The sequence below is a fragment of the Chamaea fasciata genome, unplaced genomic scaffold, assembly GCF_029207755.1.
Source record: "Chamaea fasciata isolate MVZ Bird 193981 ecotype frontalis unplaced genomic scaffold, bChaFas1.0.hap1 SCAF_2, whole genome shotgun sequence".
NCBI classification, from domain to species: Eukaryota; Metazoa; Chordata; class Aves; order Passeriformes; family Sylviidae; genus Chamaea; species Chamaea fasciata.
Window position 1 is genome coordinate 111,820,946 of NW_027094087.1, and position 22,624 is coordinate 111,843,569.

Here is a 22,624-nt window from a genome sequence, read left to right on the forward strand (position 1 = left end):
ATGCGCGGTGACGTCAGGCGGGGCGCGGTGACGCCGTCCCGCGCGTGGCGGCGCGGGCGCATGGCGGGCGGCGATGGCGGCGGGCGCAGCCCCGGGGCCCGCCCGGCGCTGGAGCTCCGCGGGGCCGCGGCGGTGGCCAGCGGCGGGGGGCGGCTGCTGGCGGCGCGGCGCGGGCACGGCGGGTCAGTGCGGGCCGGGCGGGCCCGGGGTACTGCGGGGCGCGGCGGGTCGGGGCGGCGGAGGGCGCTCGGTGCCCCCTGAGGGGGCCGGCAGGGGCCCGTGTGTGGCGGCGCTGGCTGCCCGGGGAGGTGGCGGGGCAGTGCGGGAGCCGCCGGCCCGGCTGCGGTTCGTGCCTTCCCGTGCTCCTCGTCTGCGTTTTCTGTTACAGAAACATCACTTTTAAACTTTGTAGCCTCGGCGGTTTTCTGTCACGGTTGTGCTCCCCCAGTTATATATGTAACTCCCCCAGAGTATATATAACGTAGAGAATCTCTCTCTCTCTCTCTAAATATATATATATGCGTGTGTGTGTGTACATGTATGTATATATATGTATGTATGTATGTATATATATATATATAACATGTACACACACATATATACTCATGTGTATATTGATATATATATAACATGCGTGTATATGTGTACGTAACTTATAGAAAACGTATATATATGATATATGTGTATTTAACGTATATATAGCACATGTATTGCATGTATAGGTGTAACATTATATGTAAAACTGTAAATGTGTAGAATGTATATAATACTGTTTTATATATATACACCCACGTATGTATATATGTAATAATGGTCTATTTTGTGTCTATAAGGAGGGTGCATATAGCTAGCTCCAAGGTGGGTGCCAGGAGGATGGTGCCAGACCCTTTCCAACTCCCGTTGCCCAGTGACAGGATGAGGAGCAGTGGCCGTAAAATAAAACACAAGAAGTTCCACCTCAGCACAAGGAATAATTTCTTTATGTTGAGGGTGGCAGAGCTCTGGAACAGCTGCCCAGGGAGGGTGTGGAGTGTTCCTCTCTGCAGACATTCCAGACCCACCTGGATGTGTTCCTGTGTCACCCTGCTGGGCAGGGGGTGGGACTGGGTGATCTCCAGAGGTCTTTTCCTGCCCAGATGATTCTGAGATTCTGTGTGGTGTCTGCAGGGAGGTGTCAGAGGATGGGCCAGGCTCTGCTTGGTGGTGCGCAGCAATGGGGCACAAACTGATGCTCAGGAGGTTCCACCTGAGCACGAGGAAGAACTTTGTTTATTGTGCAGTGACTGAGCACTGGATCAGATTGTCCAGAGAGGGTGTGGAGAGTCCCTCACTGGAGATATTCCAGAACTCTCTGGACACAATCCTGTGCCCCTGCCTGAGCAGGAGCTCCCCTCCAGCCTGACTCATCCTGTGATTCTGACTGGGGAAATGCTACTGACACATCTGCTGAGTCTGACAGAAGTAAAGTTTATGCAAAATACAGGGTTACTTCACCAGCAGAGGAGGATTTCCTTTTTGACGTGTGCATACAGTCCAAAGTTATAAATGCCTGCTGCCTCCATAACACTTGGGGAGCCCACTCGGGCAGAGGTGGTTCCTCAGGATGGGGGGCAGTTGTGCAAATAACTTTGAAATAAGAACATCTCACAGAAGAGTTGCTACTCTTCATAGTTACGCTCCTGGTTGTTCTGGTCAGTTGTTCAGTAATTTCTGGTTTGTTTTTCCGTTGCAGTGATGAGAGTCTCTTCGTGTACGATTGCAGCAGTGCAGAGAAGCAGCCCCTAGGAGAGAAAGGGTGAGAAAATCTGCTCTTTACCTGGAGGGTGCATCTCTGAGCTTGTGTGGCAGTGAAGGCATTAAAAAAAAAAAGCCACAGGAAAACTCCTTGAGCGGGTGAAGGGTTGGTTTTGCTAACCCTGATGGATTTATATGGATCTGTTTTTTGTTTCAGTTTTACCCAGAGTTTCATTCCACTGTGCATCTTTTTTTCTCTTCTTTTTTTTTTTTTTTTGAGAAACAGCAGAGACAAAATCAAAATCAATAATTCTCTCTCTTGTCAGTCAAGATATTTGTGGAAAAGTCCTGCATTTTTTGTTAGGCAACTAAGACCAAAAAAACCCACACAGCACTTACATAAGTTCTCCTCAAGATCTGTTCTTTAAGTCACGAGAGTTCAAAACACACACACACACACAAAAGTGTTTTTCTTAGCTTAGATTCAAGCACTTGCCCTTGTTTTACTTTTAGCCAAACAGGAGACATTTTACTGTTTTCCTCATAATTTATATCAAGATGATGTGCCAGCACAAACTTGTTTTTTGAAAAGGTTTTGATACAGGTTTAGACCTTGTGTCAGTTTCCTTTGCCTTGGCTTATTTCTTTTCATGAATGTCCATGTTGGCTCAACATTTTAAGCAGAAATAAAAGCGTTTAAAGTTTTACCTTGTTCCTCACGCTCCTGGTGGTTTGGGAACAACCTCCTCAGGGAATGCAGCAGCTCTCAGGTTGTGAACTGTTGGTATCTCTCTATTAGGCAGGATGGAAAAGGGACAGATAAAGGAAGTGATGACATCCTGGCTTTTGCCTTCTCCCCATCAGGAGATTATTTTGCCCTGACAGATGACAACAAACGCCTGATTCTGTTCCGTACAAAGCCTTCCTGGGAATGCGTCAGTGTCAGGTAAGGAAAGCGGGATGGTGCATGCTGCTCTGGAGTTGTGGCTGATGGATTTAGGCTTCTAAAATGGGAGGATTTGGGATGCTGATATTCATTATTACTTAGCTTCCTTTTTTATTTTTTTTTAAATTCCCTCGCTCAAACAAATTTAATGGTTTGGGGACTATTTGATTATATGTTTATTGTTTGTGAGAATTGATGTGTGGTCTTCCCCCTCCCCAAGAATGGGAGTGCAGATGTTTGATATCTCTTTCCTTTTTCCAAACCCAGTGTTTTTTATCTTTAAGAACTAAACCCTTACCCACTCTTGGTACACTGGGATTGGGCCTGTAAGCGTGATGCCAAGCAGTTCAGTGAGTGCATTCTCTGTTCCTTCTGATCTTGAGGAGTTTTGAGGAGTTTCTGAACTTTCTAAAAAGTCGTGATCTTTTAAAAATGCACATCTTAAGAGGTGCTGCAGCTGCTTTTCTTCAGTACATTCCTCTTGAGGGAACAGCCTGTAGCTGTCCACCAGAGGTCCTCCAGTTCCAAGTTTTTTGCTGCTGCTGGTGACAATTCTCTGTAGAAAAAGCAGGACTATGAAGGGCTTCCTGAGAAAGTACCTGAGCGTGGGACATCTCTTCTTCTGTTGGTCTCTGACAAATGTGAGACCTTGGTTGCAAAAAACACCCAAAAAAACCCCAGTCAAGTCTCTGTAGCTTGGCTCTGTGTGTAGGATACAGGATGAAGCAGTGGGGTTTTGAGCAGTGTTGTAGTGAGGAAGTGGTGATGGCATAAAGCTGTGCCAGGGGATGTTTAGGTTGGGTATTAGGAAAAAGTTTTTCACCCAGAGTGCTTGGGCACTGGAACAGCTCCCCAGGGAATGTTCACAGCAGCAAGGCTTACACAGCTCTAGAAGGGTTTGGACAGTGCTCTCAGGCACGGGGTGGGATTGTTGGGGTGCCCTTTGCATTGCCAGGAGTTGGACCCAATGATCCTTGTGGGTCCCATCCAACTCAGGATGTTCTGTGACAAAACCAGAAATGCCCAATTCTGTTCATTCTGTGTCCTGCCTTCCCTGCTGCCCTGCCTTGTGTGTCTTACCTGTGACATGCCACTGGATAATTGTTGGGTGTTTTAGTTTCTGCTGGATGTTTAACTAGGACCACAGCTGGATTTTTTGGGAATATCATTACCTCATATTGGGAAACTGGGAATACAGGCAAAAGGCTTTCTGCATGGATAACAATGCCAAACTTTGAGCTGTGTGACTTTTTGTGTTTTGTGGCAAGCTGTATAAAGGTCTCACACAGTGATGTCCTTTGTAGTCAGTTTGTGTCAGACAAAGAGGAATTTTGAATCTTTGTGCTCAAGATCACAAGTGGTACAATGAACTTCTGGTTGGCAAAGTAACCTTTTTTTGGAACTGTGCTGCCTGTTGTTTGTGGTGTTGCTTTAAACAGCCACTCAAAAGTCTGGGAATTTCTCTCTTCCTAGTTGAAGCATAGTGTATTGTCCTCTTGCCTCCACATGGCCACTGAATTTCAGAGCAGGTGAACATAAATATCCATTTCCTATGATCCTTGGTGCCCACAGTCCTGTGCTAACACACAGGATGTGTTTGCTGGCATCTGTGGTCCTTACGTTTATCTGAGTAGTTGTAATAAAACTGTTACTTGCTACATTAGCAACTGGAACTATGAGATGATGGCAGATGATGAAACTCAGAGTTCAGGTTCAAAGCTTTGTCTGGGCAAGGAACATGGAGCCTGTGGCTCTGTGACTTGGGATACGAGGAGAAGAAAGTTCCAAGGCTCTCCATGAAGCCCTGACAGTACAGAGTGGCAACTGGAGGAGTAGTTCCTACACAGTTTTCAAAGGTGTTGCTGCAAAGGACTCCTAATAGGACAAATCCTGCCTTGTCTTTTCTATGTGTTTTACTCATGTTTTTATGATGCAGAATGCAAGGAAGTGTCCCAGCCTTCATTAGAGTCCTGGCATGCTGCCTGGGGGAGGTGCTCAGTTGAGAAAATACCAAAGCAAAATGCAGTCATGCAGCTTTTAATGGTCTCCTGTTCCTCTCCCCACCCTAGGTGTTTGCTATTACATAATTCACTCATTTACTAGACTCAAAAGTGCTATTTCAGCCCCATAATGTTACTTTCATTGCTGCCATTTCAGTAATGTTGCATCTGAGAACTTTCTGCCCTGCCTCTTGGTCTGTTTTAACTTCCAGACTTGCTGAAGCTGCCATGCAGAGCTGTTCAAGCTGTGCCATTTTTCTTTCAGGTTTGTGAACAGGAGATGCACATCCCTGGTTATCACAGCTGCAGAGGATAAGATTTTTGTTGCAGATAAGTCTGGTGATGTCTATTCTTACTCAATAACAGAACCTCAAGCAGATGGAAAACTTGAACTGGGTCATGTCTCTCTGCTGTTGGATGTGGTAAGTGTCTCCCTCTGCGTATTGGCAAGCCTGCATTCCTGCTTGTGCTCGGGTCTCTCATAATTGCTCTAGTCCCAGATTTGTGATTTGCTTTCTTATTTTTTGGTTTTTGTGTTTTGTTTTGTTTTTTTCCTAATTCTATAAATGAAATGTGGTCCAGGTTTCTTCCTACTGAGTTTGTGTTGGCAGAGTTTGGTAAGGAAACAAGCTTATGAGTGTTGGAAAAGTTTTCATGTTACAATCACAGAAGTCCTGGTGTCCATGGGAGTTCATCCACTCTGCCATGTCAGCTGAGCTCTTCAATGTGATAAGTTTCTTTTTCAGATGCAAGAAATCTTCCAGCTGTACTGTTGGGGCTCAGTGGCTTTCACTGGACCTGGAAGTTAGTGTTGCTGGTCTTAGTGAGTGAGAAAGTTACTGTCACAAAGATTTAGGCTTCCCTTGTGGGTGGAAAAGACTGGCTTAGTGTTTGTACCTGCCTTTTAGGGTGAGGAGGTGCTTTTTTTTTCTTAGTTAAGCAGAATTTAAAACCTTGAACTGCTGGGCACTAAAGCTCTCCCTTTCCCCACAGGCCCTGAGTCCTGATGACCAGTACATCCTAACTGCAGACAGAGATGAGAAGATCAGAGTCAGCCTGACAAAGGCACCCTACAGCATTGTGTCCTACTGCATGGGACACAGAGAGTGAGTGCCCTGTGTGCCAGAGCCATGGTGTGCAGCCACTCCCTGCACAGCCACCTTCATCCACTGTAATCTCCTCCTCAAATCACATTAAACAGCTGCTTGGTCTGTGACAGAATCATGGAATGGCCTGGGTGGAAAAAAACCTTTAAAAGTCATCCAGTCCAACATCCCTGCCATAAGCAGGGACAACTTCAACATCAGCAAGATCAGGTTGAATGTTTCCAGGGATTGGGCTCTATCACCTCTCTGGACAACCTCTGTTTCACCAACCTCATTCTAAAAAAAATTCTTCCTTCCTTACATCTAGTCTGAGTCTACAGTGAGTTTAAAGCTGTTATCACTCCTATTGCAAAAGGTCCTTCTTAAAAAGTCTGTCCCCATCTTGTGAGAAATGGATTTGTAGAGAATTCTCAAAGCCTGACAGAAGACTCACACAATCTTGTGAATCTGTATGCAAACTCTGAGATAAAATATGCTCACTTAGAAAGGCCATGGAATAGGACAGACGTTGAGAGAGAAACTGAACTAAAAACAAGTTTCAAATGGTGACCTTGCAAACAAGACTAGATATTTTGGAGAAGTAGAACTATGAAAGATGTATTGTACCAAACCCACGTGGGGTAATTATATAGATGATTGGCTTATAAGCATTAGCACCATTGTGTGGCAAAAGCTGATAGGCCAAAAAACACTTAAAATGCAATGTAATTAAGAAATAGTTTGGCTTCTGATTGCGATGGTGTGAATTCTAACATCTGTATTGTCTCACTCTTCGCATGACACTGAAAATGGAATAAAAGTCTTTAAAACACCTCTCAGGAGGCCCATCTCTGGGTCAGAAAAAGGGGTTTTCTGACACCATCTCTTTTATAAGACCCCTTTAGGAACTGGTAGGCTGCAGTAAGGTCTGCCCAGAGCCTTCTCCAGGCTGAACAATCCTCCTTTCTCTCAGCCTTTCCTCACAGCAGAGGTGCTCCTGCCCTCTGCTTGTACCCAGGACTCCAGAGCTGGACACAACCTCCTCTGGGGCCTCACCAGAGCAGAGGAGCAGAATCATCTCCCTCTGCTTGCTGCTCACAAGAGGCTCCAGAAATTTTTAGCCCAGGATGGAGCCTATCTTAGTCTTAGGAACTGTCTTTTGAGGTTTGAACATACGCTAATTAAATTAATGTCATCTCAGTGCAGAGCTCAGACTCGTAGGTTCTGTGGCAATACAAAAAAAGACCTGGCTGTGTCACCAGGATGGATGGAGCACGCCTGCCTGAACACCAGACTGCTGTGTGCTGGAGCCTGTACTGTGAAATACTGCTCTGTGAAGGAAGGGAGCCTACAAGGAAGATTGAGAGAGTCTGTAAGGGCTTGGAGTGACAGAACAAGCGGGAATGGCTTTGAACTGACAGAACAGGGTTAGATTAGATACTAGGAAAAAAATCTTTATTGTAAGAATGGTGAGGCACTGGCACAGGTTGCCCAGAGAAGTTGTGGCTGCCCCATCCCTGGAAGCATCCAAGGTGTTCATTAGTGATGGCAGAGTGAAAAGCAGTGTAAATTAATTGAAATATATTCAAAAGCTCAATTCTTAAATTAGAAATTAATTAATTTTTAAAGGGTTACATAAAGCAATAATTCTCTCATTTCGCAGTCCTGGATTTTCTTCTCTCATTGGGGCTCATGATGATTCTTGCTGGATCTGTTGTGCCTGCTTTGTCCTGGAACTTTGGATTACAGTGACCAAATCTCTTCCTTTTATTTTTTCACTCTATGGCTTTAGAGCCATGCCTGTTTTCAAAGGCAAGACTGTCCCATTCACGTCGTGTCCTGCTCAGGTCACTGTATTTGAGGTTGGTGAGCTGTGAGATAATAATGATCCCTAGAAGTTCAGGTCCTTATTGCTCACCAAAGACAATGCAGGATCACCAACTTCTGGAAAGCAGAACTTCTGACTGAATGTAGGCACTGGTAAACTGCCGCATTAAAATTCTGTAAAGCTTGTTTTTAAATGATCTCCCAAGTGTGGCTGGAGAGATGTGACACTCTGGAGTCTGAGCCGTCACTGTTGTGCTTTAAAGGTTCTGTTGATTTATGTTTGAATGTGCATCACAAACTGAGAAAGGGAAATGAGCTACCTGAGTAAATCTGTCTCCATTGGCATTTTTTGATCTAAATGACAATGTTCTCAGCTGGGAGGAAGTCAGTAGAATTCCCTGAGTGCAAATGGGGAAATGTAGTTCTTTATTAAGTAGAAGGTCAGTAGTTTGTGGAGTGCATATTTAACTGATGACATTTTCTTCTTCCTCCTAAATGTCTAGATGTGGAAAATCTGTTTGTTTATTGTAAGGTTCTCTTTAAAACTGCTGTTTTCTCTTACTCTGTGTGTTTAAAGACCTGGGTGTCAAGGAAGAGAGTTCAACTTTTGACCGCTTTTCCTTTAGGTTTGTAAGCAAAATACTTGTAATACCCAACTGTCCTGACCTGCTGTTGTCAGCTTCTGGGGTATGTATTGCAATTTCTTCAAAACTGTTGGTTTTTGAATGTTTGGGGTTTTTAATTATTATTTATATTTGTGTTTTGACCAAATTCCTTGGGATACCATGGAATAATTTCTCATGGTTTACACCATGGCCTCCCTCCTCCTCCTGTCCCCTTTTTCTTGGTTCTGTTCAGTGTTCAGCTATTCTGTTGCTGGATCACCTAAGAACCTTCTACTGTGCTTATGGTAAAAGGCATCTTTGGGATGGTGAAATTACCATTAACTCTTGCTCTGGAGCACAGACTTTGTCTGCTTGGATGAGAACTGTAGAAATAAATGTTCCTTCCCTCCCCTCCCCAGCCCTTTTCCTGAAGTGATGGCATCCTGCTGCCATGCTACACCTGTACAGAGATGGATTTGCCCTAAAAGAAGGGAAAAAATATTCTTTGTTCCCCAGACTACCAAAACTGCACAGGAAACAAATGATGTTTCCTGTGAAGATGTGAAGATCACAGAGTTCTGGCATTTGGTTTCAGCTGCTGTTATTGTTTTCCTTGTTCTTGTCCCTCTAATTATTGAGGCAGTTCTTGTGGTAGTGCTGCACATGGCTGTATTTCACTCTTGCCAAATGCTCTTGGCTTTATTTTTCCAGAGAGGTGTTTAGCCTCTCTTCAGGAGGTTGCTAAATCAAATGAGAATTTGGTTGATAACAAGAGCATGGGGCAGAGAAGGGCAGCCTGAAAGAATTGCCATTAAAATGCTGAGCACATGTGTGACTGTGCTGTTGGAGACAGGCTTGAAATGCCCTCCTCCAGCTACCCAATTTCCACTTCAAAAGGAGAATTAAAATTAGCATGATTGAATAATTTAGAATGCAGGGGGAAATTATGTTAATTAAAATGCTTTATCTGCAATTTGAGGTCTTAACTAAGTGACTGTTTAGCAGCTTCTGTGGGGAGCTCTTAAGGGAAACAGGGTTTAGCTGAAGGCCAGGAGTGGCCTCTCTTTGCCTGAGTGCTGGTAGTAACAGACTTGTGTCCACTTCCATCTGTCCAGGACTCCACTCTGAGACTTTGGGAGTATAAAAGTGGAGAAGAGGTGCACTGCTGTCAGCTGAGTGCCATCTGTGGGCCTCAGGCAACCAAAGCAGACCAGGTATGTCCGTGTGTGCCAGGGCTTTTGCTTTTGCCAGTGCTCCTGATCCTTGGGACTGCCAAACCTGGTGGTTACATTTTGTTAGTAGTGCTTCCCTTCTGTCACTGGGTGTAGACCTTAAAAAACTGCTACAATAGTCTGGGGTTTTTGGGAAGACAGTCCCTGAAATCCATTCTTGTGTTTTGTGTGAATTTCCTAAAATGTGCCAAGCAGTGACCAAAAGAAGCTGCTTCTAATTCTTCCCAAATTTAAGTTCTGCACAGTGGGCAGAGTCTTCACTTGAATTTTTTTTTTTCCAAAACCACAAGTGTTATAGTCTCCTAGGCAGGAAACCTCCTGTGACACTGGGAAGATCTAAAAATTCACCCATTTTTTAAAAATGCTTGGAATTTCAAGTGTTAAAGTTGCAATTTTCCTGAGCAAAAAGAAGCTTTGTAATATTTTTAACCAATGACCTGCAGTCACTGACCCTGTGGATGGGCTTGTTATTTTAGTTTCTCTTGCAGCTGGACAGTGTCCGAAATTTAAATGTGTGAGTCCTACACAAAAACTGAGCACCCCGGGAGCTCTCCTGAGCTTCCAGCCTCTACGTCATCAGTCTCACACACAAAAATCTGGGGTGCTGCTGTGATTTGAGATGCTCACCTGATGTGAGCAGTCCTTCTACTAAGTTCTTGAAATCTAGTTTTGTGTTTTTTCCTTGTCATTTATTGTAGCATAAGACCAATTAGCAGTGAAATAGCACTGTCCTTGTCCCTGCTGCCTGCATGGAATTAAACCTCCCACTCATCTGCTGGGTTATTTGAGTTCACCTCACCACCCATCCTGCTGTCTGTGATTTTTCATGTGAATCTCTAAAAAACACTTCTTTCCCTGCAGACCACAGCTGCCTCCCAGTTGTCAGGTGACTGGGATGCCCTTGAGGCAAATCCACTGTGGAATCCAAATCCAGGCAGAAATTGAGTTGAAAACTTCTGCCTGCCCTCCTTTGTGTTGTGGTTTTGGCAGTGGAAGTGTGTTCTGCTTCACCTCCCTGCAGCTGGGGAGCCACTTCCATCACAGCTTTCCCATTTAGATACTGGAAATCTTGGGTTTGGCCTAGAGTTCCTGTCAGCAGGAATTCAGGGTGATATCCATGTGGACAATTTAATCTGCTTTTTGGTCTTGAGAGTCTTCTTGAAAACACACCTGAGCCACACACCTCTCACACACGTTCACCAGGTCTCTGCCTCATTTCAGCTTGATGCCAGTGCTTGAAATCTTTGAAAAAGCTGTTCTTGGGGTTTTTGACAAGTGAAAAAGGTTCAAGATTGGGTGACAAGCCCACCCAGCTGGTATCCACTGATACTCTGGCTGCAGCAGGATTTGAGCATTTGCTTTAGAAGGAATAATGGGTTTATTTTAAAACACTTTGCCCTTCTAGATTTATAGGATCACTGAGGTCAAGTAAGCAACTAACTGAAGTGGGGAATTCTGTGATTAATATTAAAAATGCTATTGGTTGCTTTGACTGGCTTAGCATTATTAAGATGGCTTGTGTGTAGATTAGCAGTGCTTGATCTGACACTGAACCCTAATTCCACTGATTACAAACAAGTTAATCAAAAAATAATATTAAACTATATAATAAACCTTGAATGTAGCACTGGATAAACGAACAAATGTCAAAAAACTTGTTGCTGCAGGTAGGAACTGATATAAGAAAACCTCTCCAACTCGCTTAGAATGTTTTTAAATGTAGTTTAGTAATACTTACCTTGTCTCCTAATCAAATCCCTTCCATGAGATACTCTTCATGCTGATGTAGCCTCAGGAGGAGGTGCCCTTTGGTTGAGGAGTCTATATTTAGCTTCTTTACCTCAGTGTGAGTAAGCACAGACAGAAAGGGAAAGCCCACAGACTGTGGGTTAATAAATAGGACACAGCAATTAAGTAATAAACCTTATTCCTGCAGTGCTTTGCAGTTTTTCCATCCACTGCCACGTGTGGTGGTGTTTGAAGCCACATGTGACTGGAACCTCTGAAATCCTGGATGCTGCTCACTCTCACAGGTGTTCTGCAGTGAAAGGGACACTTGTGTTCTGCTGCCATCACAGTGCTAGAAATGCCAGAGGTGACATCTGATGACAGTGTTTAGTCATGCTCTGCATCCAGGGGTGTCACAGTTCATCTCCACAACCCAGAGTGACGTTTGTGGTCTCAATTTAAGGACACAATCTCTTGAGTCAGCACTTTGCAGCTTGTAACAAGCACAGGGATCAGATGGGGACATAAGTGCTTTTTCTTTTTTTCTGTATTGTTACATTTCTTTTTTACTGTTGATAGCCAGTGTGAATGCACTGGAGCTTTAAACACAGCTTGAAGCTCAATGAGGATGGAATCATCACTAATGGTGGGTCATGTGAGCACAAAAATGTGGGCTTATTTTGCTTGGCAGATGATGAATATGTGTCTGTTTGGGGAATGTAGGAGTGTTTGGAGCAGTGGAGCATTGGTTTCAGCTGATGGCTTACAGATCCTCAGTTCATTTTCCCACTAGAATGGGAGTAGTTCTCTTAATTCCATAGTGCTATATAAATATTTTCCTGCTTCAGAGCCTTCACCTCATCTGATCCTCTTGACAGCAGAAGCTTGTTTAAAGTCCAGGACATGAATTGCACAACTCTACCCCAATGCACCAGTACATTAATTTTTTATAGGGTCACTTCTTCTCACAGATGACATCAAAAGTTAATTTTAAGGTGTTGGCAGGCTGATAACAGTGTCATATAAACACTGCCTTGAGTTCAGAGAGTATCAAGTGAACATCTGTTTATCACAGAATGTTCCTGTAGCCCTTCCTTCATAGCCTTGTCCTTGACCACGATACTGCTGTGGGTCTTGCATTCATTCTGCTGATTTTTTTAACTTACCCACACATGGAAAGAACTTGGAAAGAAGATGCATTTTCCTGTCTCTTTCCAGCTGTGAATAAAACTTGGTTATAATCAAAACAGCCTCCTCCTCCTCCCTCCTCCAGTGGGGCTGGGAGAGAGCTGCTGCCTAATTGAAGTTCACAGAACCCTTTGTCTCTCTAACAAAGCACTCGGCTGTGTAGGTGGGCACTTCCCTGCATGTTTGTCAGGCAACAGGCAGAGAGGCAGAGCTTTGTTATTAGAAATACATAGCACAATTTTCAGCCTTAAAAAAAAATATATGTATGTATGTATGTATGTATGTATGTATCTTGGCTTGTTCCTTTAAGTGTCTGAAGAACCCACTGATGGCTTACAGTAAATAGGAGCTGTCAGTTGTACTCCAAAGCTGTGGTGTAAGTGGCTCCATCCTGCAGAAACAGCATTTAGCCACATGAGCTACAGAGAACCTTTCTGGTTCAGCCCACTCATACTACCTGGGACTTGGAACCATCTTTTATGTCTGTGTGAAACAGGGGTCCTGAGTCCTAGGGCTAAATATGGACTAATAACTTTGTATTTCTGCAGAGTAGCAGGAGATCAGTCCCATCTGTTCCCAGGAGCTTTGAACCATATCAGTCCTTGTGATAATATTTTTTATTAAATGCTCCTCTGCTGTCCAAACAGGTGGTTTAGATGAGTGAAAAGTGTGTGCATGCTGTTCTTGCTTCCCCCTATGAAGTAATTTCACACAATCTTTCTCATGTGCTAGAGGAAAAAAAAAATGTTTTCAGCTCTGTTATACCATGAATTAATTTTCTTTCCCACAATTGGTTCATCTCTTAGTGGTTGCATCATGTGCTGTTGACAAAATAGTTAGCTTCTGGTGTTCAGCTTGCTGACTTGAATTTTTGGAAGCTGTACAGCTTGTTTTGCTTTCCTACATGGATTGCAAAACTGTGAAACAAGCACCCTGACAATGTCTATACATCAGCTGGTAGCTGCAAGGCTAAAATCCTGTGGTAACTCCCAAATTTACCCTAACTTAGTGAGCCAGAGGTTCTGTCCAGTCACCAGTGTCGTGTTAGGGAAAGAGGTGGAGGTTAAAAAAAAGAATACTTAAGGATACATCAGAATTCTGCCAGCAGAGTGTCAAAAAGATGTATTTTCCCTGCCCTAAAGGAAATAACTCTCTGCTTCTCTACTTGGAAGGTTTTAGTCATCAGCAAGGGTTGGTGTTGTCGCTGCTTATAAAATACACATGAGAACCAGCCTTTTGCTATTGCAGTTTTGCCACTCACATTATATAATAGATACTTTTTGAAAAAAGCACCCCAGGACATCATTTTGCAGTTTCTCTGCTCCTCCCCAAGTTCTTCCCACTCCAGGAGCCTCAAGTCAGTTGTTTCATATTTCATGTAGAATGGTTTGTGCAGCAAAGGTGCCGCTTCTCTCCCAGATAAAACTGTGCAACTTCTAATTTAGGAGTGTGATGTGGGGTTTTTTTGTTTTTCTGTTGGGTTTTTTAATGAGGAAAATGGCCTCAGGCAGGCCTTCCTTGTTGTAGAGAACACATTTTCTGTGGAGCAGGATGGCTTCACCCAGACTCAGGTTGAAACAGAGGCAGCACAGCAGGGATATTAGGGATATTAGCTATGCATCACTATCCTCGTTTTTTAACAAACAGAACAGCGGCTAATAGCTTGTGTTTGTAATATCTGAGCTGCTGGAGTGATATTCTGCCTGAACAGGCTTAATGTCAATGTTTTTGCCATCAGCATTGCAGGAGAAAATGTTTGAAGGTGGTGTATTTTCCTTTATCTGTTGGTTTGTCTGCTAAGAGTAGTTCACTCAAACCTTTACATTTGATCTCTGGACAGCGTAGAAGGGAGGAGTGTGGAAAACTTCATAAAACAGCAAACACTGGTACAAAAATAACCTTGATTGCAGTTAGAAGGTAATTAAGTTGCTTAACTTGCTGTAAATTAAGACATCTGCTAAATTTTAAAGGCTCATAGTGAAATGGAATGTGAATTTTCTGCCCATAAATGGTCTAAACTTACAAGGATGTGGGTTTTTTTCTATTCCTAATAGAAATACACCGTGTCAAGAATAACCTATTGCTGTCAAGGTGGTTATGTTGCCATTCTGTGTGACAGGTAAGAATAGATGGAATAATGCCTAAAATCATCCCGACTGCTGCAAAGGCATGAGCAGCTTTCCCTGTCCTGGCTTTCCCTGAGCCTGGAGTTCTTAGTACTGTGGATCTCCAGATGTCCAGGAATGCCTGTGGCCTCCCAGGGAGCCTCTGTATGCAGAGGGGAGTGTAAGGCATACCTGGCTGAGTTAATTTTTGTAGTTTGTGATGCCTTTTCCCTCAGTGGAGGAAACACGAGGCTGGGATGTACCAGAGCTGGGAGATGTTTTATTTTGGCTGGTGCTCAGCTGTATATTCCTTCAAGGGCAGCCATGTAGGCCAGTGTGTCACAACGCAACACTCCTCGTAAAAGTCCTTAGTAATCCTCATGAAATTCCCTTTACTACCCTTTCTTTTAAAGAGGAGGCAGCACTGACTGTTTTTTCTTTCACATAACACTTGAAAAGCTGTTTGACACTTTGGGTATTTACAGCTTCTGACTCAGATCATGTAAGCAAACAGCATTTGAAGTGCTCATCCTAACCACTTGACTTTGGCTCTGTTTGGAATTGGAGTGGGTGTCTGTAGTGTGCTGTACAAGTGATGGCTGTAGGTGGATTTGGTAATAATGGTAATTAAGTTTTTCCTCTTAAAAGTATTCCCACAGTCTACATCTTTCAGCTGGATGTCACTGCCCAGCAGCTGCTTTACAAACAGCAAATTCCTCTGCAACACAAAGGCTGGGACATTGCATTTGAGGAAACAGGAGACCTGTGGATTTTGCAGGAAGACAAGGAAGCTCCTCTTCTTCTGTACAGAGCATGTGATGGACAGTGGAAGGTATCTTTAATGCTGAAAATCCTGAGTGTTTGGTGATGTGTTTAGGCTATAACAGAAGTGGAGTTTGCTATTCCATGAAAGCTAAGAAGGCACCTTTCTCTCTGTCTTGAGATGGAGTGAAAGCCACAGATGCTCATCTCATTCTTACCTGTTTATGATGCAAAGGTGTCAAGAGCTTGTTATGGACACCAGTGTGTCTGTTCTCAGCTAAAGCTGCCATCTGGCACAGCAGGATCAGTGTCTCTCAGCACTCAGGACTTTAAACCATTGCCTGAGCTTTCTGTGGGCTACACTTGATGATTGAAAAAAAACCCACAAACCAACCAAATCCCTTTGGGTTTGCTCAGGAATGCATTCCACACAGCTTTCCTTGTGCCTGCCTCTGAGGGATCCTTTGCAAGACAAGGCATTCTGGGAGCAGTAAGGGAATTACTTTCTTTTCAGTGAGAACAGGGAATCAAATTTGGGGTACGTGCTATCAAGTTCCCTTTTATTGCCTATTAAACAACTTAACTCATTTGTTATCCCTGAAAGTCCCCAGCTAATTATGGTCTGATTGTGAAGTGGTTTTAAATGAAACTTCTGAGTGTGTTCTTTGACCCTAATGTGTTCCCTGGGCTATTTCTTTTCCTCACAGATTAGTAAGTGGGAATCAATTTCTTTGTTCAAATGGCAAAGTTTTCCTAGCAGAACTTGAGATCTCATGCCAGATTTCAGTAACAGTTCTAGAAGAAAGGAGGCTGGAAGAGATCATGGATGTTTTACACTTGCTCTGTTTCACTACACTCTCCTGAGAGCTGTTGCATTTTTCAGCATGCTGTGAAACACTAAATTGTCCATTAATCCCAAAATAATGTGCAGCCTTCTTTCTTTTCCCAGCCTGTAACTGATGACAAAGGATTACAGAAGATGTCAAAATACATCGAAGACAACTGGACAGTGTTTGAAGGTGAGAAATTTGGCCTAAAGGTTTAGGGAATGCAGTTTTTACAGCTGAAGCACAAGATGTGGAACAAGATTGGAGTTCAGGTCAGTTCAGCTGGCTGTTGAAGTCACTCAGTCTTTTCTCAGTTTCATCACTGTCTGGTCTGGAAGTCAGTGCAGATAATGAAGTGTGTTCAGGTCACTGTTATCACAGAACCATGTAGGTATTTAAAGATTAATTGCAGCCTTATAACTTTTCTGTGGACACCTTATCGCAGGGATGCATACAAACAGCCTCTGGCAGGGCTGCTGGAGTCTGTCTTACTGCTGTGCTATCAAATACTGGTGTTTGTTGTCTGGTCTCCTGCCTGGCTGTGAGACTTTTATCACAGATGCAGTGGAGACAGTCAGGATGGAACAGCTGCGGGAGCAGCAGCTCTGTTATTAACATGGGCTCTTGGGTCCACCTTGGCAGGGCTGATAATGTGGTGACTGCAAGGTGTGACCCTGCATGGGACAACAGATGACATTGCTTAGTGTCAGGGCTGGCTCATTTTGTTTCTTGCTTCCTGCCCCACTCCCAGTCTCTGGTTAGAAAAATAATGCCTGGTTTCCTCATTCAGAAGCACCCTATCTTTCCAGGATTTTTTGTATTATTAAAAAAAAAACCCAGCTGAAATTACAGCAGTGGTTGTGGTTGCAGGGTAGAGAAGGGCTGTGGCATGTGCTAAAACCTCAATTATGTATTGAAACTTCATTCATAGAAATTTCTATCCTGTACTTGGCTGGGAGACTGGAATCTTCCTTAAAAAACGTGTTACAGTTCCCTCCAGTCTTATGGTCTGTTCATGGTGGCCATAAATGAAGATGGAAGAGCTGCAGAAATGCTCAGTCTGGTGTAAAGTCTCCTTAATATCTGCTACTGGATGATTTAGCATGTAACTGTCATTAAGTTGGTCATTAAAGTGTAATTTAGGTGGTGCAGTCTTTGCAAGTCAGGTGCTCCTTTGGAAGGGAGATGTTTGCAGGGAGATGTTGCAGACTTGATAGTTACTGCCAGGCAGATAATTAGGGGGATGAGGTCTGAGTGAAAATGAGCTCAGAGAAGGAAAGGGAGCAGGCAGGGGAAGAGGTTCTGGGCATAATGAGCTGGTGGAACGAAGAAGTGTGAAGTGCAGTCATGGGCTTATCTGCAGCTGGGAAAGGAGCAGGGCTCACATGACAGAGTTCATTATCCTTAATTAGTGAGGGGAGGCTCACTTGATGAGCACTTACTCCAGTGCATAATTAGTGCTTCAAAGGTAGTTCCATCTTCTGAAACAAGTGATCATTACATTGTTTGAATCCAGTGCTAATCCCTGCATATTGTCCTTTATAAACTTTTCTCACCTGTCTGAGGTTTCTGTAGGATTTAAGATGCAATGGTCAATCTGGAAGTATCACAGAATCCTAGGATGGTTTGGGTTGAAAGGAACCTTAAAGACCACCCAATTCTAACTCCCTGCTGTTGTCCGGGTTGGTCAGAGCCTCATCCAACCTTGAACACTTGGAGGGATGGGGCATCCACAGCTTCTCTGGGCAACCTGTGCCAGTGCCTCACCACCCTCACAGGGGAGAATTTCTTCCTAATGCTGAATCTAAACCCACTCTCGGTTTGAAGCCATTCCTCCCTGTGCACATTAAACAGTTTGACTTTGTGCTATAAGTGATCCCAGAACAGGATTTAGTGCAGACTGATCAAGTGGAGAGCAGCATGGCTGTTCAAACTAGCAGCATGCAATTTCTCCCAGGGCCAAAGGCCCTGTATGAGTGCAATACCCCTAAAACTGAAAGCTTCTGCTTTGCTGGGTGCCACAGAGGGAAACTTGCTTTGTTTGCCCACCAAGAAACGGGGATGGTGTATGAGTTCCTGTGGAGCAGCACACTTAGCTTCAGGACCAAACCTTAGCAGGTACTGGATTTCTCCTCATTTGTCCTTTAGAGATTGTGAATTTTGGTAAGTGAGAAAAGGTGAGAACTGGAGATGACTGGCTTTGTCAAGTGCCATTCCAACAATTTTTTAGAAATACGGATTGAGCCAGCTGGTCTCATTCTGTGTTTTCTACAGAAACAATCTGATTAGGGATTTTTGGATAGCAAAACTTTAGATGCTAAACTCATCTAAACCTACAGTCTTGGGGATGCTGTGAGGAATATTGCCCTGAATTCACAGAATGCCCTGAATTCAGTTTGTAACACATTGGAACAAATGCTTAGCAATCTATGTGCTATAAACATGACCATTTGAAGTCTACTCCTTTGTCCTTCTTTTAAGTTAATACTCTAGGAGAAAAGCCAGCTAAGCATCATTAGGTGGCAACTCCCTTTGTAGAGCTTGGGTCTCAGGGAACAGCTTCAGTGGTTCAAAAGCAGAAGCCCTTAAGTTTGGAAGTGTCCAGTGTGTGAGGAGAGCTGTGTCTTCTCTTTGCTTCACTATGAGGACTCTGTATGAATTTTTTAGCCTAAAAATGGAGGCTGTGCCTGGCTGTTGAATGCTGAACAAGTGCTTGCCAACACAAATCAGGCTTACACAGTGTAAATGTTGATATTTAATCACAGAGTGGTTTGGGTTGGAAGGGACATTAAAGATGATCTCATTCCACCGCCCTGCCATGGGCAGGGACACCTTCCACTGTCCCAGGCTGCTCCAAGCCCCATCCAGCCTGGCCTTGGACACTTCCAGGGATCCAGGGACAGCCACAGCTTCTCTGGGGAAACTGTGCCAGGGCCTGCCCACCCTCACAGTCATGAATTTCTTCCCAATATTTAATCTAAATCTGCCCACCTTCACCTTAAAGACCATCCCCTCTTACCCTTTCACTACATACCTTTGTGAAAATCCTTCTCCAGCTCTCCTGAAGCCCCCTGAGGTATTGGAAGGCTGATGCAGTGGACAGGACCACAGTAAAGTAATTGGAATGCCACTGTCTAAAATTACAGTGTAGCAAGTAATCATTGAGACCATTGAGGAAATTAACACCTGTGTTCTTGCTTTGCCCAACTACAGGTTTTGTTGGTGCAGGGAGCTACTACAGCCACCTCTACAAGGCCTCCTTTGATAACATGGATGAGTACCTGCAGAGGAAGGAGGAAAGGCTGCAGCAGCAGAAGAAGAAAAACCAGGATCTTCAGCATGGCTCCAGTGGACAGGCAAAAAAAAAGATGAAGACTGAAGAGCCATCCCTGTGACTGCTGTGAGCTTGTGACCCTGGCCTTGAGGAGAGGAAGTGATCCAACTGGGGATTGTTTTTACATAAAAAGTGAATTATGCAAAAGGACTGGTTTAAAATTTTATTCAGGTTTTCAGGCAGGCTGATATGACAATATCCTGTTTGCAGCAAATAATGCATTTACAGCATACCTAAACTTTCTGGCAGAATACAGTGTTAGTGGCTCAGTCCTGGGAATCTCTGATGCATGTTATATGAATATTTGAGATGGTATTTTCTTTGAAACAGGATTTTCTTTTTGCCTACTGTGTTCAGGCTTTCTTTTTCACGTGGAACCACGCTGATTAAAGTGGATGCAACTTTGTTTTTATTACTTTTGGTTTGGGTTGTTTTTGGGGTTTTTTTAAAACTTTTTTAAAAAGTCTGTTAGTTAATGTAACTAACTTAGTGTACCTGGATGTGGGAAAGGGAATGCAGAAAAAAATCCTTGCTGGATATGACAGGTTTCAGCTGAGACTGCCTTCTCTGTTTTTATCCTTTAACTTGGGTGCATATGGTTGGGATTTTGCCTAGCTTCTAATCCATTACTTCTTACTTGTGGAATATCTCTACAGGAAGAAGTGCAAAAGTTAAATTTGTATGCTGCAAAGTAAAAGCAAAACGTGTCAGTCAACGTTGTCTTATTGGAAGCTCCTTCCATTGCAATATGATCCTGCTGGTGTCTGTGAAAATTATTCCAGAGGCCTGGGAGCAAAATTTGGAGTGCATCCTGCTTTTTTTCATCGAGAACTTTTCCATACTTTAATTATCCAAGAGATACATCTTCTTGAGAAGTTATCAGTAAGAGCCTTATGGGGCCGCTTGTAACTGCATCACAGGGCAGAAGATGTGTTCATCTGCCAGATGGTATCATGTTCATGTGGAACACAATGTCCTGCACAAAACCAGGTGTGGAAATCTGTACAGTCCATTAAAAGTACTCAGAATTAACCTGTGCACTGTGAGTGATTCTCTCTGGAGTGTCTGGACACGTGGAATTTTTGCAGTCAAATGCAGGTGTGTGGCCCAGCTGCTTGGTTTGCTGACTGCTTCTCTCCTCCTTTTCTCCCATGGGAGATGCTAAATGTCAATAACAGAGCTCAGCAACAGGTAGATCTCTTGGTGGTTCACCTAAATCCCATGCTGATGGGAAGCTGGTGTGAAAAACCCTGTAATTTCAGCCTTCTGAAGGAAGGTGTGGGGTGAAAACCTTCTGGACTGCACCTGGGGCAGCCAGTGCAGTGGTACAACACTGGTGATGAGTGTTTTTCTTGGTTCTCAGGAAGGGGTGAGAAGCTGCCACCTGAAGTGCTTTGATTACTGGGGAGGAGTGGTGCCTTGGACACTGAGGCACCTGTGGTGTGATGGTGGCTTTTAAAACTTTGTAGTTCTTGTGTTCATTCAATTGAAGAGAGGCTCCAGGGAAAGCAGTTGGGGAAGCACTTAAGGAAGCTCAGCCTCAGAGTGTAGCTTTTATTTAGGAATAGAGTTTGCCGGTGTGCAGATTCTGTAAAATACCACCAGAAACAGGATTGTTATTCACACTGTCTGTGAACCAGACAGGACAGGAGGAAAAGGTTCTGACCAGGTCTTTTATGATTAGCTGTGATAAAGAAATGATCCCATGATGAAGCTTGCAGACACCATGCAAACTCCAACATTTTAGAACAAATTTGTATTTGCAGCAGGAGCCTGTATTGGGTCACTTGCAATCCATTTCCTCACTGGAGGAAAATCCGAGGAGGACAGAGGTAACTGCCTTCAGTGGTTGGTCACAGGTCCTGTATGTTAATATTGTTAAACTCCTAAAGGATCAGAGACTGCCATGGCAATTCCTGTTCCTGAGGGATATTTTTCCTCCGCACAAGATAGACCTTGACAGTGATCTCCACTGGCTGGAGGCACTCCTGTGATCCTCACCCTGCTGCGCTCCTGGAAGAAACTCACATTTTCCTCCAACACTTGAACTCATGACAGATTGCAGTGTGTGGGAGTGACATGAGATGTGATATCTGGCAGATGGCTCAGGCCTTTTTGTTCTTCTTCTTGCAAGTTCTCCTTTCCTATTCCATTTCATGTTTCCTTTTCTGCACACAGCAGTTCCTGAGCTTCAGTTGTGAGACCACGTGTGCCTGTGCATTGCTTTGAAGGGCTCTGTGCAGAGTGATCAGAGAAAAGCTTTGCTGCAAGGCCTAAATCCTTCCTTTAGATGTTTTCCAATCTGCTTTGTCTTAACTGCAAAACACACAAATCATTTAAAAGGAGTGGATACCACTGCTGCAGAGAGGGACACAACACTCCTCTCCCTGGTATTTGAACTATTTATTTCTGGTGGTTAAACCTGATGTCACTTGCTTGTGTTTATTTTCTGAACTTGAACCGAGGCCCGTCTGCATGTCTGGCAGAAGGGGGTGGGTCACTGAGGGTGCAGTTTTATAGCAGGACTGGAAACCCTCAAACCATTCCAAGAATATTTGTAGGCCACATAAGTTCACCCCACTCTGCATCGCAGCTTTTTGTGGCGATTGTGCAACTCCCCTGCTGCTCTCCAGAGCACAGACAATCCCAAGGAGCTTTTTAAAATGTAGGTAGGGGAAAAGGTGTTTCTTTTCCTCAGTATTTCAAACCAAAACATACCCTTCCTTGGGGATTTCACAAAAACCCCCTTCAGCAGCACATAGTTGAACAGAGTGACCTTTTATCTGTCACAGCAGGAAGGAACCCTAATCAAATGCAGCCCAGAACTATGCTTTGGAACAGTCCTTACATTTTTAAGAAAACTTTGAAAACAAGCTTGTTCTATAAACAAAAATGTCTGTAAACAAGGACGTTCCTTTCTTTAAAAAGAAAAACCCCAATACAATGTAGTTGCTTTATCTCCAGGCTAATAAAAAGTTGCTGCCAATTTCAATGCATTCCAAAATCTGCTTCAACTTTCTTTGCTGAACTATTTTGTGTGGAGTGTTTTGATCTGAGGGGGAAACACCCTGTGGGTTTAACTCTTACTGGTTGTCCCTGCTGCCATCAGTCCTGGAGCGTGGTGAGGGAAAGCACAAGGTGATTTGTCAGTAGTTGTGGATGCAGAGGCTGCAAAGAGAATTAAGTGTTGATTTTAAATGTATTTGCACAGGTTGTCCCCCACTACTGCACACCCAATACTTCTTCAATAT

At 43.8% G+C, this 22,624-nt stretch overlaps 1 protein-coding gene across 1 annotated transcript; it reads left to right on the forward strand.

The window, feature by feature from the left end:
* Positions 1-31: 31 nt before the first annotated feature.
* Positions 32-20,410, forward strand: WDR4 (WD repeat domain 4). Its single transcript, XM_066177097.1, has 11 exons — positions 32-182; positions 1,733-1,795; positions 2,534-2,680; positions 4,946-5,102; positions 5,674-5,786; positions 8,219-8,279; positions 9,313-9,411; positions 14,400-14,464; positions 15,099-15,282; positions 16,162-16,231; positions 19,253-20,410. Exons 1-11 carry the CDS (start codon positions 61-63, stop codon positions 19,432-19,434), a joined length of 1,263 nt encoding a protein of 420 aa, XP_066033194.1. The 5' UTR covers positions 32-60; the 3' UTR covers positions 19,435-20,410.
* The last annotated feature ends 2,214 nt before the right edge of the window (positions 20,411-22,624 follow it).